The 26,643-nt window shown below is 37.2% G+C and overlaps 1 protein-coding gene across 17 annotated transcripts in view; it reads left to right on the forward strand.

Annotated features, from left to right (window-relative positions):
- LOC120932487 (protocadherin gamma-C5-like) overlaps window positions 1-26,643 on the forward strand; it is a 721,441-nt gene that overhangs the window by 260,389 nt on the left and 434,409 nt on the right. Inside the window, exon 1 of one of the 17 annotated variants that reach the window (XM_040344926.1) lies at window positions 2,596-5,054. The exons of the other annotated variants lie outside the window; for them this stretch is intronic. Coding sequence (XP_040200860.1) covers window positions 2,670-5,054 — 2,385 coding nt within the window. The 5' untranslated portion in view covers window positions 2,596-2,669. Of the gene's footprint in view, window positions 1-2,595; window positions 5,055-26,643 lie in introns of those variants that run through there. 17 annotated transcript variants of the gene reach the window in all.

Here is a 26,643-nt window from a genome sequence, read left to right on the forward strand (position 1 = left end):
AAATAAATTAATGATATTGTGCAAACTTGAATGTTCTTGGTAAAAAAGGGCGATGCAGAGTAAACCTACTAAATTCTGTAAATTAGCTCAGTTAGTAGAATTTCATGTAATATTTAATGGTTGCCCAGTGCACTATAACTGCTAGCATTAAGCAGAGGGTGCTCCATCTGGTTTAGGGCATCTTCCAAAGAATGATGTAAGTTAATAAGATCTGTTCATTTTCATAGGCATTTACTCTGAAGCACCTGTTTGGTTAAAGAGTATAGTGACCCATGCTGTTCAATAAACATTTCTCAACTACACTTCACTTGGATTTGAAGTTGAAGCAGGTGTGGCATAGGTGCCAGAGGTGGCAGATGGGACCAAAAGGCCTGTCTACATAAGGTCTTTGGAAAGTATGATTTATTATGTAGAAGTAGGCTTGTGTGCTTTGTACACCACTTCTTCTTTTTTGGCACTGATAAGCAAGTCCACTGGATCTTATACTGTAGGGAAAAGTGGCTTAGCATCTTGTCTCACTGCATGGATTATGTTTTCAACATGAATATTTACATTAAGATGTGGCTTTTTTTCCTGTTAACTCTTGTATATTTTTTCATCAATACTATCTAGTGTTGCTCTCTCTTGCTCCTCCCACAGTTCTTATTTACAGTTTGCATAGAATACCCAGTCTTGTGCAAGGAAAGGAAAAACATTTTTGCTTGCACATTATTGGATGATGAAAGTCAGCAGTGCTTCACCATTTTCACTAAATGTTGGGGAAAATTACCTTGCACAGAAAACAGCCTATTTTTGTCATGACTCGTCATGGCTTGTATTGCTGCAAACATTTTGTGGATATTATTATTACTAATATATTTAAAGAAGAAATGTCTAATACAAACTATGACACTCATTGTACCAGAATAATAAAACATATAAATATTTACTTAATTTAAATATGAGTGATGCTAGATCTAGGATTTTTGATTCTGAGCTATTTTTATTCTCAATAAAGCATTTATGTTTTTAATATGCATTGTATTTTCATATTAAATTAAAATTAAAACATAAAACAACATACAGTTGCTACTAAGTGTAATCACTAGCAAAAATGTATATAATCCTATAAAATGTAAATGTAAACGACCCTGAGAAGGAAACCTTGTGGTTTGTTTCCTTGTTCAGATTTGCCAAGTGTAATATTCAGAATTCAAAATTGGGCACTTGTAGAGGTTGCCTTAAAGTGACACTAAACAATACACATTTTATAATAAAATAATTCATATAGTTTTACTACTTAATAGCGCTGTAATAATATTTTTTTATTAAATACATTTTTATTTTGTTTTTCTGCCTTCTTGTAACATCTTCCATGCGCTCCCAAACTTCCCCTTTTTCCCCCTAACTTCAGTTTTTTGAAACAAGCTATGCAAGTTAGTTGCAGGAAGTTGGATCACAGCAGAAGAAAAAAATTGAGATTTGGAGGAGGCACAGAGCAACAGAAGGTACTTATGTGAGCGAAGAATACATACTACAATATATCTTTTTTTAAACCAGAGCTCCAGTCTCTCTCCAAAAAAAATAAAGGAAAAGTCTGCAGCTACAAATACTGTAGCTTCTGACTTTTAATATAAGGACACTTACCTGTCCAGGGATCCAGTGATATTGGCACCCAAGCTGATTCTTCAAACGGCTTTGGGTGCAGGCGCCAGCATCTTCACTACGGGAAACTGTCAGTGAAGCCTTTAGGCTTAACAGCCGATTTACTAGTGTGCATTCGCAAGTCACACTATGCTTTGTGAATGGTGCCGCCTTCTTCTGGGAAGTATGTGTGTCCCAGAAAGCAGCAGGAGAAAAGGGGAGGGGCCGGACATACATGTAGATTGCAGTGGTGATCTTACCTGGAAGTGGGAGCCCCCCCCCCCAAAAAGTGCCACATGTGACAGTAGAGGGGGGTGAGAACAAGCAGAGCTCTGCTTTAATTTCACTTTAACTTTCTCAATGTGTCCACATTTATTAATATCATCATCATAGTGTTATGCAAGCAATAGCTGTTTACAGTTAAGAATGTAAATTTAAAAAAACGTTCTCAAATGTTTAAAATATAATATATTTATATATATATATATATATATATATATATATATATATATATATATATATATATATATATATATATATTTTTTTTTTTTTTTTATTTATATAAAGACAATTACATTTAAAGCATGTTGTCCCACTTAGAATATCCTGTTAACATAATTTCATGATTAAATGTCACAAATGTAAATGTAACAAAAATGTTTGTGCCATTTTAATTCATAGATACCGTTTTTATGAAATGTTCTGTAGATAAAAATAATTCTAATAAAAAAAAACCTTTTAAAGGCAATATCAATAAGTAAATATTCATAATGTTGTTAAAATACTAATGTAAGAAATCACATAAATGTTCTGTAAGCAGGTTTGCTGCAATTCCTTAAAAAAGCTCTAAGTGGTGCTGAGTGCCTGTAGGATGTAGCTTAGTGCAAGGAGCTCTTGCTTTTTACTAATGTGTCACAGTAGAAGCCTGCAACACAAGCCAATACAGGATTTTTACTAACTCCCATTAATTTACTGAAAGGAAATTGGAATTTTAAAAGTCAACTGTGCTACTTTGGTATTATTAAAGCACATCTATATCAGCTACTATGGATATGAAGAACAATGGACAGAAAGCAATGGACTGGCAGGTAGTATTCTTTCTTTGCTTCATATTAGAGCATATTTCTGCACAGATTTACTATTCAATACCTGAAGAATTGAAGCAAGGATCCTCAATAGGGAACATAGCAACAGATCTGGGGCTGAATGCAAAGGAATTATCCTTCAGAAATTTCAATATTGTCTCAAGAGGCAAAATACAGTATTTCAGTGTTAATTTAGAAAATGGGGAACTGTATGCTGCAGAAAGAATTGACAGAGAAATGCTATGTGAGATAAGAGAAAACTGCTTGATAAGCTTTGAAGCTGTGGTTGAAAACCCTTTACAGTTGTACACAGTTAAAGTGGATGTTATGGATATAAATGATAACCCTCCTACTTTTTCTAAAAATATTTTTGACATAGGTATTAGTGAGGCTGCATTACCTGGTGTAAGGATCTCCTTAGGACATGCAGAAGATCCGGATCTAGGCACCAATTCTGTACAAATTTATGTGATCAATGTAAATGAATATTTTACACTGGGACAAAAAATTACTGATGATGGAATTGAATCTCCAGAACTCATTCTAGAGAAGCCTCTAGACAGAGAAAAACAAAGTATTTATGAACTGGTTCTAACAGCTATAGATGGGGGACAGCCTCCTAAAAGTGGCACTGCTCTTATACAAATTATAGTTCTTGATATAAATGACAACTTCCCAAGATTTAATAAAGCCACTTACAAGATCAGCCTAAATGAAAATATACCAGTTAATTCTTTGGTTCTCCAGCTAAAGGCTGAAGATGAAGATGAAGGCTCGAATGCACAAATAACATATTTATTTCGTGATATTCCAAAAAGCATTTATTCAGTCTTTACAATAGATCCAGTGCATGGAGATATTAAAGTTATAGGAACTCTGGACTATGAGGTGAAAAAAAGATATGAACTAACTGTGGAAGCCAAAGATGGTGGAGGTCTTGCGGGTCTTTGCAAAGTCTCAGTACTGGTTGTTGATATCAATGATAATGCTCCTGAAATAATAGTCACGTCTCTCTCCTCTACAATTCCAGAGGATTCTCCTCCAGATACAATTGTGGCATTAATTAATGTTCATGATGTAGACAGTGGAGAGAATGGAGAAGTTGTCTGTGAAGTATCCAACATGATACCATTTAAATTAATATTATCTTCTGCTAATTATTACAAACTAATTACAACTTCAAATATTGATAGAGAGAAGAATACCCACTACAACATAACAATTAATGCTGTGGATAATGGATTACCTCAACTGTCCACCAACAAAACCATTCAGCTCACTGTCTTAGATGTAAATGACAATGCTCCTGTTTTTGATAAATCAACTTATACTGTCTATATCCAAGAGAATAATGCACAGGGGACCTCTATACACAGAATTCATGCATCAGACTGTGATATCAATGAAAATGCTAAACTTAGTTACTCTGTCCTTGGCAATAATGTTGATGGTATCCCAGTATCATCTTATGTTTCCATAAACTCAATTACTGGGATTATCTATGCTCAGAGATCATTTGACTATGAACAGTTGCGGGAGTTTCAGTTCCAGGTGATGGCCAAAGACAGTGGAAATCCTCCTCTAAGTAGTAATGCGACAGTGAAGATATGTATAGTGGATAAAAACGATAATGCGCCTAAGATCCTCTACCCCTCATCAGACACTGGAGAATCAGCATTATTTGAATTTATCCCTCGTTCTGCTGAGAAAGGTTATCTGGTGACCAAAGTGATTGCGATTGATGCTGACTCTGGACACAATGCCTGGCTTTCTTATCACTTATTACAGGTTCCTGATTCATCACTATTTATAATTGGTCAACATACTGGTGAAATCAAAGTAGGAAGAGACTTTCCAGACACAGAGTCTTTAAGACAAAAAATTGTGGTTCTTGTAAAGGACAATGGGGTTCCATCCCAATCATCAACTGTGACCTTAAGCTTAGTTGTTGCAGAAAATTTTCAGCAAGTTGTACCAGAGATAAGACGGCAACCAAGTACTTCAGAATCCTCAACTAATGTAACATTCTATCTAATAGTTTTCATTGCTGTTATTTCTCTTTTTTTCATCATAACAGTGGTGATTACTTTGATTTTAAAATTTAGAAAAGCAAACAGTCCAACTTCTTTAAGATCTCTTGGTGGGAATGTGTACCCTCAGTTTACACTGGGATGTCCTTCTGAGATCAGTGATACAAGTCTACCTTTTCCAATCTCATATGATGTGTGTGTGACTCTTGACTCAAAGCGGAATGAAATTGCTTACCTGAAGCCAGTTCAGAATGTACCCACAGAGAATCTCATTGATACAGAAGATTCAGAAATTTCAATTGATCAGGCTCAACAGGTAAGGGAGTATTATTTCAGATTCCATAACAGTCAAAGCATAGAAGCAAATATTCAATTTTAGAAGCACAGTCTGCTTACAGAGGAAAAATGCAGTTAAAGTAACAAACATGCATTGGCTAGAAAAAAAAATGATTACTGTGTTGGCTAATAAGTGGTGTCACTTTAACTCCATGTATGCTTGCCTAAAAATATTGATTTCTTCAGTGTCTAAAACTGTATAACACACTGCTGCTAATTAGGATATTATAGAAATTGCTTATCTGACCACTACCAATTAGTAGTAAAATATACAGTATATTGTAGTTTTAACCATATTCATTCATTATCAGTTCTCCACTGTGATATTGATTCTGAGAAATCTTTTTAAGTTGCTTAATTATAGAGCAAAGATTGTTCATTAACCCTATTCTCACCCATCAGCTGTATACTGTATATATGACCCCCAGCATGTGCTATACTGGGTATACATTTACACAATTTTAGAGTTTCTAGCTGACACTGCATCTGGGGGCTTTCAACCCTAGCTGACACCATTGGTCCCCATTGTCAATTGGTAACCAGTCAGCATGGCCCCTGATCATGCAATCACTATGGTCATATGTAAGCTGAAGGCTTCAATGAAAAAATAAATAAAGCCTGTAATCTACAAATGAACACTGCCACTTTCAGGCAGTTTTAAAAATAAAAAAGGGTTATGTATTAGTAAACCTTAAATACGGAAAAAAATAAACACACCAAAAGGTGTAAATGTATTAAGTTTAGCAAAAAAAAGCCTTGTTTGTGCTAAATCTGCCCTGACCATCTTGGAATTAATGATCTTTGGACATTAAAGGATTAAACTGTTCTATAAGCTGGCCATATACTAGTAGATTTTTCTAACCAACGTCCTTATTAAAATGCACACAAAAGTCCTCTGTACATTCAAAGTTTTCACAAATGCCATTCAATAGTTCCTAAAAAAATTATCTGCTTTTAACATCGCCTTGAGGCGATTTGGTTTGCATTTGTAGCGCTATATAAGTTATAAAAACCCTATTCACTGTAAGAAGTTCATATGTGAACATTTTTTAGTGCCTCCTTTAAAATGTTCTCATCAATGTGGTTGAAAATTAATGTCAAATTGACCCCACTATTGATTAAGAATTCAAATGAATAGTATTAAAACTAAAAATCTCAAACAAAATTCTACTAGCATATGGACAATTTTACTCTGCATGTTTACAAGTAAATCCTGGATAGTAGAGATTAAAGGCCTCCCTTTAAAAAAGATCTTAAATCTATCTAGATTATTATAAAGGTATTTAAGCTCAAACTACTCTCTTGTATATATCATATTATGTTATTTAAAGTTTTAAATTGATGTGTCAGTGTACACATGGTAGTTTTGTGTCATACATTCTTGGTATAAATATGGAATTCATTATGTCATGAACCTTTTTTTTCTTTTTCTTTTTTTTGAGAAATTCCCTTAAAGTGATTGCAAACCTAAACTTTTTTTTTAAATAAAAAATATGTTATACTTACCTGCTCTGTGCAATGATATGCATAGGGCAGCCCGGGCCCTCCTTTTTTCAAGTGCGGGCTTGATCCCTATCTTCGCACTGTGTGTTCAGTGACAACAACTCCTGCTGCTGCCTCTCTATCCAGTGAGGAGAGAGAGAGAGAGCTCAGAGAGCCGCTATTCTCGGGCAGGGTGCTGGATTGAGATTTGCTCAGGTAAGTATAGGGGGGGGGGGCTTGGGGGGAGCTGCATACAGAAGTTGTTTTACCTTAATGCACACAATGCATTTAGGTAAAAAAAACTTCTGCCTTTAGAACCACTTAAGTTTTTCCAAGGACAAAATAGCATTCAATTAAGTATTATGGTGCATTTGATCGTTTGTGCATTTTGCTTCAAACACCTTTTGGAAAGTATACAAAAATATTTTTTAATGAAATACCATAGAGCAGTGTTCGAAAGATTATTATTCCATGTCTACATTTAGTGAAATCCTTAGCAATAAATAAATAATGTGTAGCAACCCCCTGGCCCTCACAGCATACATAGGTGAAGGTTGTAAAATTATTGTGCGTCACTTTAAGGGTATTTTAAAGATGTTTTTTCTTCACAGCAACACATGAGAGAGGGGGTAGGGAATACATAACACTGCTACTTTCTTGTAGACTCATAGTCTTCATCCGTAGACCTCAGGCCATTAAGCTGAATCCAGCAACCTGTACCCTTTCCAAAATAATTAGCGCCTCCCTTTGCAACAGCAGCCTCTCCACAAGTTCCTTGTTCTTAAGATCTTCAGCAGCAGAGTCCCATCTGGTACTCCATCCCAGTTATGACTTCTTCTCCAACTAGACTTCTGTATTTTGTGGGGTTCTTTTAGTTCAGGGCCTCCAGCATCATGACCACACTGAACTGGCAGTCATATGCTACCAAGCTTTGTACCGAAGACATACAAAGGCCCTCTCCTGGAATAGTCACAAAGCTGTATATCACACACCCTCCCCAGGCCACAGTCTAGAGTGAAGAGACACAAGATCCACCCTCCTACTGGTTGGTCAGGTGGAACATAAATATTTATAACTCATTACTGTGGCATATAATTTATTGCCAGAGGTACCTGACATCTACTGCTAACAGGGAGAAACAACAGCAACACTGGGCTTAAGTATATAAAAATAATAAAGTATAATAGTGTATACAAGTATTAAAGTAATAGCTTTAAAATGGATATATAAGAAGGTAAACAAAGCAATGCTTTTATTGCTGAAATAATTTATATTACCATGTTTCTGTGGATATAATCTGATAACAGTCAATATAAATATAAATACTAAAATATGTATATGACCCCTGCGCTACACCAATATATGACAATAAATAAAATTATCTCAAAACACAGTGATTAATCTGAAAAAGATCTGCTGAACACCAATAAGTGTAATCACTTCACATAAATCGTAAAATTGCTGAGTCATGCATTTTGAAACTATATATAACAAGTGATACGTGAATCAGTATAAACTTTCAATATCTAAATAGAGAAAGTCCTATTCATCAAAAAACAGTCCTTTGAAGCAAACATTTTTTTATATAGAAGACGAAACCACTGTGACAGCATCTTTAAGAGTTATCCTCCGTGCCTTTTATAGTCTTCATACATTTGTGTAACACCACCACCGTGCCACAACAGTTGTACTCTCACCTTTTGAGATGGACCCCACTACTCAGGACAAACAGTGCTTTTTGATACAAATAATACACCCTTTGAACAGTTTGCAGACTCTTCAGCAATCCATCAAACAGGAGTTACAATGTCTCCCACTTCTCCTCATACACAACTCCAATACAGGTCTTTTTATAGTGTAAAACCATTAAAAAAATACTCCACTTTTAAGTACACAGTGGTGTTTATTTACTAAAGCTGGAGAGTGCAACATCAGCTTACTTCTGCATATAAACCAATGAGCTTTTTACCACAGCTTGTTCATTTAAGCTTTGGTAAAAAAAAAAAAAAAACTGGAAGCTGATTTTGCACTTTCCAGCTTTATTAAATAAACCACATTGTGTACTTAACCACTTCAGCCCCGGACCATATTGCTGGTCAATGACACACACAGCTCCCAGTTCTCGCTCTGTAACAAAAGATCGTGGGTGATCGCGCCAGCCGGGCACGCGCATCGGCACAAGGGGCGAGAGGGGGGTGAGCGCGTGCCCCTATTGGCTGAAACGCGAGATGGCATATAGCTACGTGATCTCGCGCAGCCGAGCCGACCTGCCGCCGTATAACTGCGGCGGCTGGTCGGCAAGTAGTTACAAGTGGGGTATGCCTGTATTTAACTAGTTAAAAATGCACTCACAATATGATATGAGATCAAAGGCATTCAATAACACAGACTGTAAAACAGTCTCCTTTAAAGCTTGCCTTTAATGTAAAAATAAAATAAAAATGTTATTCACTTCTATCTGGCTGTTACTAGGCAGCTTTTGTAATCTGCCTAGTTCCTGGACCTAGGTGGTTTAACTTCCTGTCCTAAGACCCCATTGCCTCCTGGGAAATTATGACACTTTCCCAGGAGTCTCTGGGCATTACTGTGCCTAAAAATGGCCCAGCATGCACCTCTCCCTGGAAACCAGGAAGAAAAAGGAACTGGGCTTCACATGCCCACACATATGATGGATACGGCCACAACATGAGCTGGAGGATATAAGGCAAGTGTTTGCAATGATTTCTGGATCGATTGGGGAGCTATTAACCACTTAAGACCCGGACCAAAATGCTGCTAAATGACCTTGCCCCTTTTTGCGATTCGGAACTGTGTTGCTTTAACAGACAATTGCGCGGTCGTACGACGTGGCTCCCAAACAAAATTGGCGTCCTTTTTTTCCCACAAATAGAGCTTTCTTTTGGTGGTATTTGATCACCTCTGCGGATTTTATTTTTTGTGCTATAAACAAAAATAGAGCGACAATTTTGAAATAAATGCAATATTTTTTACTTTTTGCTATAATAAATATACCCCAAAAATATATAAAAAAACATTTTTTTTCCTCAGTTTAGGCTGATACGTATTCTTCTACCTATTTTTGGTAAAAAAAAATCGCAATAACCTTTTATCGGTTGGTTTGCGCAAAATGTATAGCGTTTACAAAAAAGAGGATAGTTTTATTGCATTTTTCTAATTTTTTTTACTACTTATGGCGGCGATCAGCGATTTTTTTCGTGACTGCGACATTATGGCGGACACTTTGGACATTTTTGACACATTTTTGGGACCATTGTCATTTTCACAGCAAAAAATGCATTTAAATTGCATTGTTTATTGTGAAAATGACAGTTGCAGTTTGGGAGTTAACCACAGGGGACGCTGAAGGAGTTTAGTTTCACCTAGTGTGTGTTTACAACTGTAGGGGGGTGTGGCTGTAGGTCTGACTTCATCGATCGTGTCTCCCTATAAAAGGGATCACATGATCGATCCAGCTGCCACAGTGAAGAACGGGGAAGCCGTGTTTACACACGGCTCTCCCCGTTCTTCAGCTCCGGGGACCGATCGCCGCACTCCAGCGGCGATCGGGTCCGCGGGACCCGCGGTCCCGGTCACGGAGCTTCGGACCGGGTCGCAGGAGCGCGCCGCGGTTGCGCGCCTGCGACCCACGGCTGGGTACTAGTACAGGACGTACCTGTACGTACATGTGCCCAGCCGTGCCATTCTGCCGACGTATATGTGCAGGAGGCGGTCCTTAAGTGGTTAATATGTTTTAGGGACTATTTAATGTGATTAAGTTTAGCTTGCAAAAAAAAAAAAAATTAATGATGCTCGAAACCCCGCTTTAATGATAGCCATTCACAGATTATGCATTTTTATTCCTACGTGGTATGTGCATAAAAAACTGTAGTTAGACATACCAAAACCCTAACATTTTATTTTAGGTGTGCTGCAGCATAGCTGATGTATGTTTGGTGATAAACTCTGTAGCAAACAATCTTTGTTAGTAAATTCAACGTAAATTCTTAGTTTGTGGATGACATCTGTGGCTTCATAAAAAATGTCATAAGCATATGCATTTGATTGTTTACATATAATTGCTCACTTCGGCTTATACACATATCTTACAAAAAACAGGCTCATTATGCATATCCATTTTATAATTTTCCTACACTATAATCTATAAATAATCTATTTCTATTGTTGACTTCACAAAGCTAAAGTTAGTCTTGAGATCTTAATAATTTGGTCTTTCAAACTCAACCCAGGCAATTTGGTTGATTTATTTAAGGTGTAGCAATTATATTTACCATCAGGAATGCTTTTATAACCAAGTTATGTAAAAACAAATTTAAAAGTAGCAATGTAGTTTGCATATGACTGGATAATTTAATAGGGTTTCAAGTAAACGTTTAACATCTTTAGTAAATCTTAATCCACAAGGTGTGGCCTTTAAGGTCATTCAATCTTATTGTTACCCGTTTATTTTAGTTAAAATTTTATATGGTTTAATGAAAGTTCTTTGACCAAGAGTAAAAGTTTTAACACAATAACATTTATTAGGGAGTAGTTGAAAGTATCTATTATACAAACATCTATCTATAGTCTACATCAAGGGAGGAAATATTAGGTTAAAATAAAATAATGACATGAAGGAATACAGAGTATATTCCTTAAAACATCAATCTACATGGAGGGCTTCCCTATTACTCATTACGGACTGACTAGATCTCCAATTCCTATACTTTGCATAAGTCAGCCCCCTTCAATGCAAATCCTTTTGACTATTCTGGGCATGAGATTTAAATTAATTTTCCCGGGAAGTTAAGTATTGATTACGGGTTGGCCTCCCTTTATTGCATATCCCATCATCGGATCCTTTGACGTGAGTATGTGTAAAACAATGAGGTTTGGATCTCCATTGTTTGTATAAACAAGCCTAGGCACCGCCTTGTCTGCTTAACCTAGGCTTCTTAGTGACTCTGTTACATAGATACAAAGCTAATTGAAATATATTCATAATTACAATATTTCACAGCTATCAATGGAGATTTCACATGAACGCATAAGACAACATTATCATGCAGTTAACTGATTGGCGTAGGCGTAACACAAATATGTGGCCCCACTGGACTGGGCTTTTTTCTGTAGGGCCGCATATTTATGTATCTCCCTTTGTGCTGGGAGCGCACTGCTTACCTGAGCCCCGGTCCCCATTCTAATGATCAGGACCCGGAATTCCTGATTCCAGGTCACCTGATTGGTGTGATATCTATCTGATTGACTATCACAGTGATCAGTCATTGTAAAGCCTGCCCCAATGTTTTATGTCTCTGTGAAAGGATGAGATATATACATTGTATCTTTCTCTGTACTTGCAGCGAGAAAAAAGTTTGTATAGAAAAATACTAATACTAATAAAAAATAAATAAAAAATGTACTAGATCTAGGTCAGTGCCAGGATTAGTGTCTGGGTCAAGGCCAGGGCCAAAGATCAGTGTCAGTATTTTTTGGACAGGATTTTTTTTAAAGATTAGTATCAGTGTCAGTTATTGTCAGTGGGCCATATTCTCAGAAGAGTTACGACGGAATATCTCAGGAAACTCCGTTGTATCTCTGTTTTTTGACCCGCGCATCTATGCGAGTGATTCCTAGAATCATTTTCGCATAGATACGCTGTAGATCCGACAGGTGTAAGTTTCTTACACTGTCGGACCTTAAATGTAATTTGCCGCCGGCCGCTAGGTGGCGTTTACGTTCAGGTCTCATTTGTTTATGCAAATGAGCCTGATACGCCGATTCCCGAACAAAATCGCGTCGCGTAGCCGTCGCTTACGTCGTTTGCGTAAGCGTAAGGTTACCCCTGCTATTTGAGGGGTAACCTTACGCCAGTCCGCCGTATGCCATGTTAAGTATGGCGTCGGGTCCGCGTCGTCTTTTCCCGTCGGGTACGTCGTTTTCCTAAGTCGTTCTTGAATACAACTTTACGTCAATGACGCACACGTCGGCGTCATTGACGTTTTCCGTCGAGAACTGGAGCATGCACACTGGGCTATTTTAAGCCCGGCGCATGCGCAGTTCGAACGGCACGGGGGCGCGCTTAATTTAAATACAAGCCGCCCCCTTGGAATTATGCGGGGATACGCCGAGCCAATTACACTACGCCGCCGCAAACTACGGAGCAAGTGTTTGGGGAATACAGCACTTGCTCCTGTAAGTTGGGGCGGCGTAGTGTAAATAGCTTACGCGACGCCGCCGCAGGAACTACAAGAATCTGGCCCAGTGTGTTTTAGGTAGAATAAAAAAAGCAAAATGCGCACTATTGTTTCTCGGCTGTACTCCGGGTACACACAACACTAACATATGCATACGTATATGGCTAAGATCAGCAGGAGCAGGAAAATTGTTCTTGGTTTATTTTTTGGTGGTTGGTTATGGTAGTAGGAAGAAATATATATATATATATATTTTTTACTATTTTTTAAAAAAAAATCAGGAAATATCATTTACCATTTACCACAAAATGAAAGCCCGATTTGTCCAGAAAATAAGTTGCAAAATTGGGCTTAGGCATTAAGATTTGTTTTACCCTTGGGAGTGAAGGAGTTGAAGGAGTTAAACTAACTTTCTAAAATTGTGTGCACTCAGACTTGTGGATTGTTAAGGGAAGAATAGAATGGAGTTGGTGTTTATAGAAAATCAAGATTTGCAGGATGCTTTTGGTCATTAGCTTAGCAGTCAGTTATCTGGTCTTTTTCAGTCTTATTTAAGCAAAAGGGAGTGGATTTACTAAAACTGGAGAGTGCAAAATCTGGTATTTATATGTAGAAGAATACATATCGGCCTGGTTAGTGCTTATTCATGGCCATGAATAAGCACTAACCAAGTGTGAAACGCGTCGGCTGTTTTATGATTTTTGCTGTGTATTTGCGGTGTCTGCTTATGTTTCTTCAATAAAGACAACTCAAGAGTTTCTTGGTGTGCTGCCGTCCATTCATCTTCTGCTACTTTCTATTATATAAGGCCTTAACAGCTGAACTGGTAAAACAAAAAATTCCTTTTTCATTGCTATTCTGGAGGGCTATTTCTTTTGGAACATAGTGTCTATAGTTGAGCCTTTTTCCAATATATGGAATAACTGCATGTGCTTCATTACAAAATCATGAAATCTTGGGTATAAAGGAGCATTTTTGGGGGTTTCTAGGTCACCAAACCTTTGTGTCTGTGAAGATGCATGTATTCTAGAACAAGTGAAGCCCCATACACACTATCAGTTTTCCTGCAGGTTTTTCTCTTCAGTTTTACCAAAACCATGTAGTGCAAGGGCCTGCCTGATTGCATACAAATTGAAACTCTTAAGATTTGACCTCATATTAGATTGTTTTGTTAAACCTGAAGAGAAAAACCTGCAGGAAAACTGATAGTGTGTATGGGGCTTAACTGCTGTAATTAGGCAAAAAAAATAAAAAGGGAATCTTATACCATTATAACATCATTTGAAAAAGAGCTTGTATGCAAAGTAACTTTTGGGGCACCCTTTTACATTTTTTCAATGTACATAGTTTCCTGCCATGGTGAGTTCATAGAGAATCCATATGTTTGCTTGCAGCATCAATTGACAATTTTTCCAGTGGATTAACTGAGTTTGTTGCTGCTCATACATTTTTCTTTGTGTAGAGCGTATTTTGTTCCAGAATCAATAGATATATAGTTTTAAGAAAGAAGAAGGCAGCTTGTGTAATGCTGTATTCTAATTACCGTATTTATCTGCCTATAGCGCACACCGGCATATAGCGCGCACCCCTAATCTAGACGTGAAATTTATGGATTTTTTTTTATTACTTACAGTTTTGTTGTCTTGCCCGGCGTCCATCGGCGACCTTGTCCGGTCCGGCGTCTGTCTGCGGCCTTCGTGGTGTCCTCCCCGCTTCTCCCGCGCTGTCTCTGAGCCGATCCCCGCTTCCCGCGCTGTGTTTGAACGCCGCCGCTGCCGACATTTACGGAGCGCAGTACACTCGGGCAAGCTCGGCTCCTCTCGGCTCCTCTCACATAACCGCAAGGGGAGCCAAGCCTGGCCGAGTGTACTGTGCTCGGTATATGTCGGCGGCGGCATTCAAACACAGTACGGGAACCGAGTATCGGCGTATATCGCGCACCCACGTTTTTGCCCTGATTTTAAGGGCAAAAAAGTGTGCGTATACGCCGATAAAAACGGTATGTACAGTAAATGTTAAAGTAATTACTTGCTATGTGGACACCACTATACATCTAAATTTTATTTTCAAAGCTATGGACAAAATATAATTTTACCATAATAAAGGTGTCAGGTTTCTATGGTAATGTTGTTGAAAGAGACCTCACTCACCTGGCCCGTAACTGTCATAGTGTTAATCACCCCCCTAATCTGTCATATCTAGAAAAAGAGGCTTTAAAATCTTTGAGTACAGATCATGATATTACCATCAGGAATGCAGATAAGGGGGGGGGCTGTGGTTATACTTGATTCATCTATGTATAAGGGGGAAGCTGTCTGTCAACTGTCAGATGAATCGACCTACCAAAGTCTTAGATCTGATCCTACCACAGCATACACACAGGAAATTATCTCTCTTTTAGATTGAGGCATATCCGCAGGTATTTTCTCTGATTCTGATAGCAAACTTGTTGTCCCCGCTCACCCTATAATGCCAGTTTTCCACCATTTACCCAAAATCCATAAGGGAATGAACCCCCTTATGGGTAGACCTATTGTGGCTGGTATTGGATCACTTAATGAGCGGCTTGGGGAATGGGTAGATGGACAGCTGCAACCTTTGGTGTCTGAACTTCCAGGTTATCTAAGAGATACCAAACATCTACTTTCCAAATTGAATGGTTTATCCTGGGAGAAACATTACAGATGGATGAGCTATGATGTATCTAGCCCATCCCTCACCATTTAGGTTTACAAGCGGCCTCTCACTTCCTAAGGGAGCCGGGTAGATACTCACTAGTCTTGCAAGAGTTCATCATTCTAGCTCTGGAATACCTCCTGATCCATAACTTTTTCATGTTCGATGGGGTCTTTTACCTCCAGAGGTGCGTGGCCTCCATGGGTGCCAAGTTCTCACCATCCCTGGCCAATCTTTACATGGGATGGTGGGAAAGGTCCCGCATTTTTTGATGTGATAGCCCCTAGACATGTGCAATTCGTTCTGTTTCTAATTCGTTTTTTTACGTAAATTCGTTAATTACGAATTTTCTTATTTACCAATTTTTTTATTTACCAATTTTCGGACTTCAAAAAATTATTTAAATTTTTCAGATTTGGAATTTTTCAAATTTCGAATTTTTCAGATTTCGAATTTTTCAAATTTCGAATTTTTCGAATTTTGAATTTGGAAAATGCGAAATTTCGAAAATTGAAAAATTCGAAATTTCAAAAATTGAAAAATGTTTCAAATTTCGATTTTTTCAATCTCCGAATTTCGAATTTTCGTATTTCCGAATTTTCGTATTTCCGAATTTCGAAATGTTCGAAATTTCGAATTTGGAATTTTTCAATTTTCGAATTTTTCAATTTTCCGAATTTCGAAAATTGAAAAATTCGAAAATTTAAAAAATCCAAAATTTAAAAAAATGTTTAAAATTTCGAATTTTTCAATTTCCGAAATTTCGTATTTACGAATTTCGAAAATTCGAAATTGAAATATTCGAAAACTGAAAAATTTCGAATTTTTCAACTTTCGAATTTTTCAACTTTCGAATTTTTCAATTTTCGAAATTTCCGAATTTTCGTATTCCCGAATTTTCGTATTTCGAAATTTCGAAAATTGAAAAATTTGAAAATCGAAAATTCGAAACCTGAAGAAAATTCAAAATACAAAACGTCGAAAATACGAGGGGGGGCTGTGGTTATACTTGATTCATCTATGTATAAGGGGGAAGCTGTCCGTCAACTGTCAGATGAATCGACCTACCAAAGTCTTAGATCTGATCCTACCACAGCATACACACAGGAAATTATCTCTCTTTTAGATTGAGGCATATCCGCAGGTATTTTCTCTGATTCTGATAGCAAACTTGTTGTCCCCGCTCACCCTATAATGCCAGTTTTCCACCATTTACCCAAAATCCATAAGGGAATGAACCCCCTTATGGGTAGACCTATTGTGGCTGGTATTGGATCACTTAATGAGCGGCTTGGGGAATGGGTAGATGGACAGCTGCAACCTTTGGTGTCTGAACTTCCAGGTTATCTAAGAGATACCAAACATCTACTTTCCAAATTGAATGGTTTATCCTGGGAGAAACATTACAGATGGATGAGCTATGATGTATCTAGCCCATCCCTCACCATTTAGGTTTACAAGCGGCCTCTCACTTCCTAAGGGAGCCGGGTAGATACTCACTAGTCTTGCAAGAGTTCATCATTCTAGCTCTGGAATACCTCCTGATCCATAACTTTTTCATGTTCGATGGGGTCTTTTACCTCCAGAGGTGCGTGGCCTCCATGGGTGCCAAGTTCTCACCATCCCTGGCCAATCTTTACATGGGATGGTGGGAAAGGTCCCGCATTTTTTGATGTGATAGCCCCTAGACATGTGCAATTCGTTCTGTTTCTAATTCGTTTTTTTACGTAAATTCGTTAATTACGAATTTTCTTATTTACCAATTTTTTTATTTACCAATTTTCGGACTTCAAAAAATTATTTACATTTTTCAGATTTGGAATTTTTCAAATTTCGAATTTTTCAGTTCAGATTTGGAATTTTTCAAATTTCGAATTTTTCGAATTTTGAATTTGGAAAATTCGAAATTTCGAAAATTTAAAAATTCGAAATTTCAAAAATTGAAAAATGTTTCAAATTTCGATTTTTTCAATCTCCGAATTTCGAATTTTCGTATTTCCGAATTTTCGTATTTCCGAATTTCGAAATGTTCGAAATTTCGAATTTGGAATTTTTCAATTTTCGAATTTTTCAATTTTCCGAATTTCGAAAATTTAAAAATTAGAAAATTTAAAAAATCCAAAATTTAAAAAAATGTTTAAAATTTCGAATTTTTCAATTTCCGAAATTTCGTATTTACGAATTTCGAAAATTCGAAATTGAAAAATTCGAAAACTGAAAAATTTCGAATTTTTCAACTTTCGAATTTTTCAACTTTCGAATTTTTCAACTTTCGAATTTTTCAACTTTCGAATTTTTCAATTTTCGAAATTTCGAATTTCGAATTTTTCAATTTTCGAAATTTTTCAATTTTCGAAATTTCCGAATTTTCGTATTCCCGAATTTTCGTATTTCGAAATTTCGAAAATTGAAAAATTTGAAAATCGAAAATTCGAAACCTGAAAAATTCGAAATACAAAACGTCGAAAATACGAAATTTCGAAAATTCGAAAATTGAAAAATTCGAAATTCAAAAATGTAAAAACTCGAAAACTGAAAAATTCGAAAATTAAAAAAATCGAAAACTGAAAAATTCGAAATATCAAAAATTCGAAATTTCGAAAATTGAAAAATTCGAAAATTCGTCAATTTCCGAAAATTATTTTTTTTCTTTTTTTTGTTTCATTCGTTTTTTTTTTCGTTTCATTCCTTTTTTGTTTCATTCGTTTTTTCCGTGTTTTCTGCTTTTTCGGAAATCCGAAAATTTCCCGAATTTACGAAAAAAGCAAAAAAAAAATTTTTTTTCGTATTTCCGAATATTTTCGTATTTTGAAATTTCGAATTTCGAAATTTCGAAAATTAAAAAAATTCGAAAATCGAAAATTCGAAACATGAAAAACTTCGAAGGTACGAAATTTCGAAAATTCGAAAATTGAAAAATTCGAAAATTGAAATTTCGAAAATTGAAAAATTCGAAATTTCGAATATTGAAAAAAACGAAAATTTGAAACATTTTTCAATTTTCGAATTTATCAAATTTCGATTTTATCAAATTTCGAATTTATCAAATTTCGAATTTATCAAATTTCCGAATTTCGAAAATTTAAAAATTCGAAATTCGAAAATTTAAAAAATCGAAAATTCGAAATTTCGAAAATTGAAAAATTCGAAATGTCAAAAAATTCGAAAATCGAAATTTCGAAAATTGAAAAATTCGAAATGTCAAAAATTCGAAAATCGAAATTTGAAAAATTCGAAAATTAAAGAAATCGAAAACGGAAAAATTCGAAATGTCAAAAATTCGGAACTTAGAAAATTGAATTTTTTTCGTTTTTTTGGTTTCATTCGTTTTTTTTTCGTTTCAAAAAGAAGAATTTTTTGACATTTCGAATTTTTAAATTTTCGAAATTTCGAATTTTTCAATTTTCGAAATTTCGAATTTTTCAATTTTTAAATTTTCGAATTTCGAATTTTTAAATTCGAAATTTGAAAAATTCGAAATCAGAAAAGTGAAAAATTCGAAAAAATCGAAGTTCGAAAATTAAAAAAATCGAAAACTGAAAAATTCGGAATGTCAAAAATTCGAAATTTCGAAAATTTAAAAATTCGAAAATTCGAAATTTCGAAAATTCGTCAATTTCCGAAAATTCGTCAATTTCCGAAAATTCGTCAATTTCCGAAAATTCGTCAATTTCCGAAAATTCTTATTTTTTCGTTTTTCGTTTCATTCGTTTTTTTCGTTTCATTCGTTTTTTTCTTTTTTCGGAAATCCGAAAATTTCCCGAATTTACAAAAAAAGCAACATGTAATCAGAGATGGTTGCTGAGAAGTAAAAATGAAGACCCCCCAAAGCAAGAGAAACCCCCGTTCCGCTTGGCGGGAACCCACCAAACCGGGCTTACAAGGAGTCACAAGTGTGGACCATAGGGGGGAGGAGACGACCGGAAGACACCATGTGATCCTGGGACAGCTCCCTCCATACATACATTAGGATGGAGCCTATGTGTCTTCCGGTCGTCTCCTCCCCCATCAACCATCTCTGATTACATGTTAATTCATTAACCCTTGAGTGAGTACAATTTCCCTGAAGAAGACCGTGACCGTTTAGGTCGAAACGCATCGGGGTACTCATACGGAAACCAATTGAATCATGATGTAACATGCATTGTATTGTTGTTGATTTTTGCCACTGTTATTTTTATATTCATGTATAATCAGAGTGTACTATATGTATATTATCTACACTATTTTACAAATGCTCCAACCATGTTGTACATTTTATTGTAATCTAATGTTGAAACCAAGTAAAGATTTTAACTTCAATATCATCCAACCACTCTTATTTATTGAGAACATCATGCCGCTAAAAAACCCCACTGGGGGACCTTCCCATTTTTGTTTAGGTAATTAACAATGCCCTCCGTAAAGTGGATCTAGTCCCCAGAGCTTCATTATTGAAGGATGGGAACTCTACAGACAGGCACACTCGGTTTTCCCCTAGTGAGTCCACCCCTATTTTTTCTACTTCCTATAACACGGAATTCTATAAAATCAGGCAGATAATCACCAAGTATTTGCCAGTACTATATAATGATGATATTTATCAATCCATCCTGTCTAAGGGTATTAGAACTGTTAGCCGTAGGGCTCCCACATTGGGGGGTGTCTTGTCACCAAGTTTATATCAAACTAAACATAGTTCCCAAACCTGGCTACATTTTAAAGGTACCTATAAATGCGGCACCAATGGCTGCCGATAGATACTGCCCCTTGATTAGGACTGGTCAAGCAGTGCGTTCATGTTCCAATGGTAGGAACTTTAAAATAAAACAATTTATCAACTGTAACACAAAGTTTCTGGTATATGTTATCACTTGCAGTACCTGTAACGTTCAATATGTGGGCAGGACCATCAGAAGATTGCGAGATAGACTTAGCGATCATTTATATGATATAGACAAAGACCATGGCACCAATGCAGCTAGGCACTGGAATGTTGTACATTCTAAAGACATTTCCAGTTAGTCTATACAAGGTATGGAACAAATCGTATGTCCAGCTAAAGGAGGGGATACATTTAGACTTTTGTGCAAACGAGAAGTATTTTGGATTTTCCATTTAAATTCCAGATTACCTAAAGGACTTAATTTTGAATGGGATGTATCCCACTTTTATGATTAAAATGACTAATAAACAGTTCTCATGCACACATTTCCCATCCTCTCTTAGCCCTCGATAACATTAGCCTTTGCACTGGCTCCATTTGGTCAGTTCATGACATACTGTAGTCTGTCATGTCCAGATCATTTTGAGCCATCCCCATCAGATATTTATACACATGAGACTTTTCAGTACAATATCCGCCTTATAGAGTTATATATACTCCACATGGAAAAAGAAAATAGGGTCTTATATTAGATGCCTTCTGCGTATAATAGCTCTTTTTTTTTTCCATCGCACATCTCATACAGGGTGAATATTTTGTCCATACTCGACATGCCTATTTTGGTATTAGGGTTCTGCATAGTGGGTTTCATTGAGTCATGCCAAGTGAAGGTTTATTTTACATTATGTTCTCTTGGATACATATGGAATTTTCCTTTATATCGGCACCCTCAAATACAATAAAATAAAGCTGGCATACAGGTCTGATTGATCCTGGCCACCTTTGTTATTGTCTGTGTTTGCCCAGGAGAACTCTTTACTGTTTACTCTCTAAACATTCACTGGCATGAACTCAATGAACCTTACTATTTTATGGTTTTAGTTGTGTTTCGTTTCTAGAAACATATACTATTGATATACTACAAACTAATATATGAAGAAAAACATGTTTTTTCTCTTTTTATATTTACTTTAATCAAAACACTTCTTATTCTTATTCTCTTCCCTTCTTTTTCTGCCATACATTTGTAGATACATAATATTACGATCCTTTGAGATCCTTTACATTGGATCAGGCTTACAACTTATTTATATATATATATATATATATATATATATATATATATATATATATATATATATATATATATATATATACCCATATCTTTTTTCCTACTTACGTGTCTTCCCCCTTCCCCCTCCCCTTGCCCCCCTCCCCCTTCCCTCTCCCTCCCCCTCCCCCCCTACCCCTCTTCCCCCTCCCCTACCCCCCCTTTTTTCCCTTCTATTTCAGACACATATGTAGGATATAATCTGAGACACAATTTTAACCACTTCCTTACCGCGTCATTGTGAAATGACGGTGGCAGGAACCCCTCCTCGATCCAGGAGGATGTCATATGACGTCCTGGGCTTTCCGGGTGGATATCTGAATGATGCCTGCAGCGAGAGGCATCATTCAGATATCCTTCTCTCCTGCCGGCGATTCTGCACAACGTAAGAACGATCATAGCGGCGATTCTGCCGCTAGATCGTTCTTACAGGCGGCGGGAGGGGACATCTCCCCCTCCCGCCGCCATCCGGTGCTTCTCCGGGCTCTCCCGTGCCATCGGGGGCCCGGAGAACGAATCGTCCAGCGCTGGCAGGAAGCATAGAGATGACTGGTGACCAGATGGTCACCAGTCATCTCTATGACCGTCGGAGGACCCGGGCGCGATGTGATGACGTCACGCCTGGGTCCCCGTAAGTAAACAAAGCCGCAATTGCGGCTGCTAAGCAACCACAAGCATGAGATCAGTGAATTTTTTTTCACCGATTTCATGCTTTCCAGCCTGGAGGAGAGATGTGGGGTCTTATTGACCCTGCATCTCTCCATAAAGAGTACCTGTCACACACATTCCTATTACAAGGGATGTTTACATTCCTTGTAATAGGAATAAAAGTGATAATAAAAAAAATAAAAAAAATTAAAAAGTGTAAAAAAATAAATAAATATGTAAAAAAAAAAAAAGAAATAAAAACAATTTTTTTTAACGCCCCTGTCCCCAGTAGCTCGCGCGCAGAAGCGAACGCACACGCAACTCCCGCCGACATATGTAAACGCCGTTAAAACCACATATGTGAGGTATCGCCGCGTGCGTTAGAGTGTGAGCAACAATTCTAGCACTAGATCTCCTCTGTAAATCTAAACTGGTAACCTGTAAAACATTTCAAAGCGTTGCCTATGGAGATTTTTAAGTACCGAAGTTTGGCGCCATTCCATGAGTGTGCGCAATTTTAAAGCGTGACATGTTAGGTATCTATTTACTCGGTGTAACATCATCTTTCATATTTTACAAAAAAATTGGGCTAACTTTACTGTTTTGTTATTTTTTTTTAATTCATGAAAAAAAAAATTATTGCGCAAATGGCGTGCAAGATAAAACGTTTCAATGACCGTCGTTTTATTCCCTAGGGTGTCTGCTAAAAAAACATATATAATGTTTGGGGGTTCTGTGTAATTCTCTAGCAAAAAAAATATGATTTGTACATGTAGGAGAGAAGTGCCAGAATAGGCCTGGTATGGATGTGTGTATAACTGCCCTGTATTGAAGTGGTTAATCAGATACACAAGGTATACATGGTTGTGAATAGTACACATGTGCCTTTGATTATATATTTCCTTTTCACACTGGTAAAATAATTATATATATATATATATATATATATATATATATATATATATATATATATATATATATATATATATATATATATATATATATATATATATATATATATATATATATATAGACTTTTACTACATATACAAAAAATCATTTCTATTATCTTTCTCCTTATATTCGTTTTAGAGATTTTTTTCTATTTTTATTTCCACTGTTTGGTTTTAGATAATAAATCAACTCCGGATCAACATTAGTTACATTTATGCCTGCACCAATGTAGCCATTGTGCATTTAACGTAGAGATTGGGGCCTGACATGATTCGAACTGCAACTGGGCTTGACAACATACTGTTATGTACAATTACAATCGACCAGCACCATATATCGTTAGCCCTCCATTTTTCACTTGTTTGATCTTTTTATCTATTCATGTATGGCCTTAGGTTTCCATAATCTTGGAAGCTCATGTTCACGTAGGGTTGTTCCCCTTCTTTCATCCCTTATAAATTCATTATACTAATAGATTTCATTTTGTATTATTATCTTCTCACATACGTGATATATCCAACATTGGTTTGCACTCTATATATATATACCTTTCTGTTTAATTCACATGTTCATATTCAGAATCTCGGTTTGGTATATATTCTGTAGCACTTTAGCATGCACCTTTTTTCTATTTTTAGTGTCATCCCCATACATATATATTCTTCATATATATGTTCTCATCACTTCACAACATAATTGACGGATGTGAGCTTATGTACACTTATATATTTATATACTTTTATACACATACTCATATACTGTACATGGGGTACACTATTATTTCACTTCTTATCCATATAATTAATTTCTTTATATTTATATTCTGTTTATTTATATTTACACCATATTACACTTATATATTTGGTCTCTATATATATATAAGCTTGTGTTTAGGTTCGTTGAACCTTCACACATATGTGCTATTCTAGTAGACATTGTGGGAACATATCATCATGTAAATCTTAAATTAAATTATATTCTTTTATTTTATTTCTTGATTTTTGAAATCTATGCATGTATTTTGTAGGGTTAAAGATGGATTTGTTTTTACATACATGTGTTCTCTCTAATTGCTTTGATTTTGGGCGTGTATCACTCTTAATTAATTCCATGATGCCATAGGCTGAAAGAAATCACATGTTTGAGTTGATGTTTAGTATACATTTTATTGTATTTGAACCATATTTTAGCCATGACTAAGCACTAGTTAAGTGCGAAACGCGTCGGCTGTCCTGTTCTGTGGTTGCGGTGACTGTACATGTTCCAGTTTGACAATAAAGACAACTTTCTTTTAAAGTTTTCCCGGAGTGCGGCTGTCTATCTTCCTCTTCTTATTGCTATTTCTATGGTAATGTGCCGTTAAATGCTAACTCTGGGGAACCCCAATGAGTGGATTCTAATGTCCTGTACACACAAGCAGAATTTCCATCTGAAAAAAGTTGGATGGTTTTTCCGACAGAATTCCGCTTGGCTTGACTTGCATACACACTGTCACACAAAAGTTCTCTGAACTTTCGAGCCTTAAGAATGCGGTGACATACAACACTACGACAAGGCGAGAAAAATAAGTTTAATGCTTCCAAGCATGCATCAAATTGTCGATTCTGATAGGATTTTTTTCCGTCGGAAAAATTGAGAACCCTTCTCTCAAACTTTTGCTGGCAGAAATTTCGACAGCAAAAGTCTGATGGAGCATACACACGGTCAGAATTTCCCATGAAAAGCTCACATCAGACTTTTGCTGGCGGAAATTCCGCTTGTGTGTATGGGGCATAAGGCTCCATTCACACCTGAGCAATCCTAACGGCGGGCTGAATTGCCACGATTCTGCCTGCAAATCCAAATGACGGCAAATAGCGGGACGCTTGTATGATGCCTTTACTTCTTAATGGCACCCTAATCATTGCATGATTTTTCCCGGGATTGTTGCATGATAAATTGCACTGCAATCACGGCACATCTCAACGTGCGACGCTGTCGCTCAAAAAAAGCTCCTGCAATGCATGTTGTGATTGGGGTGCCATTGATAAGAAATGGCATCACACAAGCATCCCACAATTTGCAGTGATTTAGAACAGCGGGCAGAATCGTTGTGATTCTGTCTGGGATTCGGATCGCTCAGGTGTGAATGGAGCTTGAGCCCCAGCCTGCTTCTTCACCAGGGCCAAAAATAGCATAGATGAACATGCAGCAAGCTGGAACCAGGTCTTCTCCCCCAGGTATGCCCAGCTGATGATATGGAGACAACCCATGTATGCAGAGAACAGATGGCAGGGACAGAAGAGGACAGAAGAGAGGGAAACAAGCTGAGGTCAGGGCAGGTGGCTGGCAGGCAAAAACGATAGACAAAGCTGGGATCAGAACATAAGAGGTTGGAAACTGAATACAAATACTACTAGGCAAACAGAAGCTCAGAAAACGAGGACATTGCTCAGGCAAATTGGTCTGCACTGAGCATGTCTTATATAAGGAAGAAAGAAGTTGGGCCAGGAAGTGATAGAAGATAAACAAATTTAAATCCACAGTGGAGCAGGGGATGCCCATAGTTGAATCCAGGAACAAGAAGCACATGTGAATGGAATTGCATATGTTAGCAGAAACACTGCAGCAAGGAGGTAAGAATTTCACAAGCAGGAAACTGCAGAGAATTTTAGTTTAGGTTAGCAAAACCACTATGCCTATTTTTATATTAAATCTTGTTTGTAAAACTATTAAAGTGGTTGTAAACTCTCCACTTTCAGTTTAGCTCATTGTAATATACGTAGAACAGGCTGCTGATTGCTACCTGTGAAATTTCGCTTAGCCTGCGTACACACGGTCGGACAAAACCGATGAGAATGGACCAAGGTTCAGTTTCATTGGTCCAAACTGACCGTGTGTATAGCCCATCGGTCTGTTGTCCTTCGGTCCAAAATTTTAAAACATGCTTTAAAATCGAATCGATGGCCCGCTGCCCGATCGGTCCAAACCGATGGTTAGTACAGAAAGCATCGGTTCAAAACCTGCACATGCTCAGAATCAAGTCGACGCATGCTTGGAAGCATTGCACTTAGTTTTATTCAGCACGTCGTGTGTTTGACGTCACCGCGTTCTGACCCGATCAGTTTTTGGAATGATGGTGTGTACGCACATCAGACCAACAGGCTACTTCAGCGGTGAACCGATGGAAATGGCCCGTCGGACCATTCTCATCGGTTTGGAACGACCGTGTGTACGCGGCCTCACTCTTTCAGTTTCTTCCGAATCAGCCCTGCAATCTCTTCTTTAACAGCACACTGTGTGTGCCGTTTCACTATCCTTAGCATTCTGGGTTTTTTACTTCCATTGAGAACGGCACAGAGGAAGCCTCGCGATACCGTGCCCTCCTCCTCTTCTTCCTGGTTCTCCCCTTGTGACTGTATAAGATGTCACACACAGGGAGTGAACCATAGCAGCACCGAGGAGTTCATACGAAGCAGCTGTTCTAATACTGGGTGCCCTCTCATGTGCGATATTTAGACAGGGAAGGAAAGGAAGGGTGGAAATGATGTCCACACAAGAGCCAGCAATCACTAGTAAGATGACGTGGCCGTTACCCGGAAGAAGAGACATTTTAAAAAAGCTAAAAAAGGTATTTTCAAAACTCTTTTTAGTCACCTTT

Source organism: Rana temporaria, chromosome 3 (assembly GCF_905171775.1).
Source record: "Rana temporaria chromosome 3, aRanTem1.1, whole genome shotgun sequence".
NCBI classification, from domain to species: domain Eukaryota; kingdom Metazoa; phylum Chordata; class Amphibia; order Anura; family Ranidae; genus Rana; species Rana temporaria.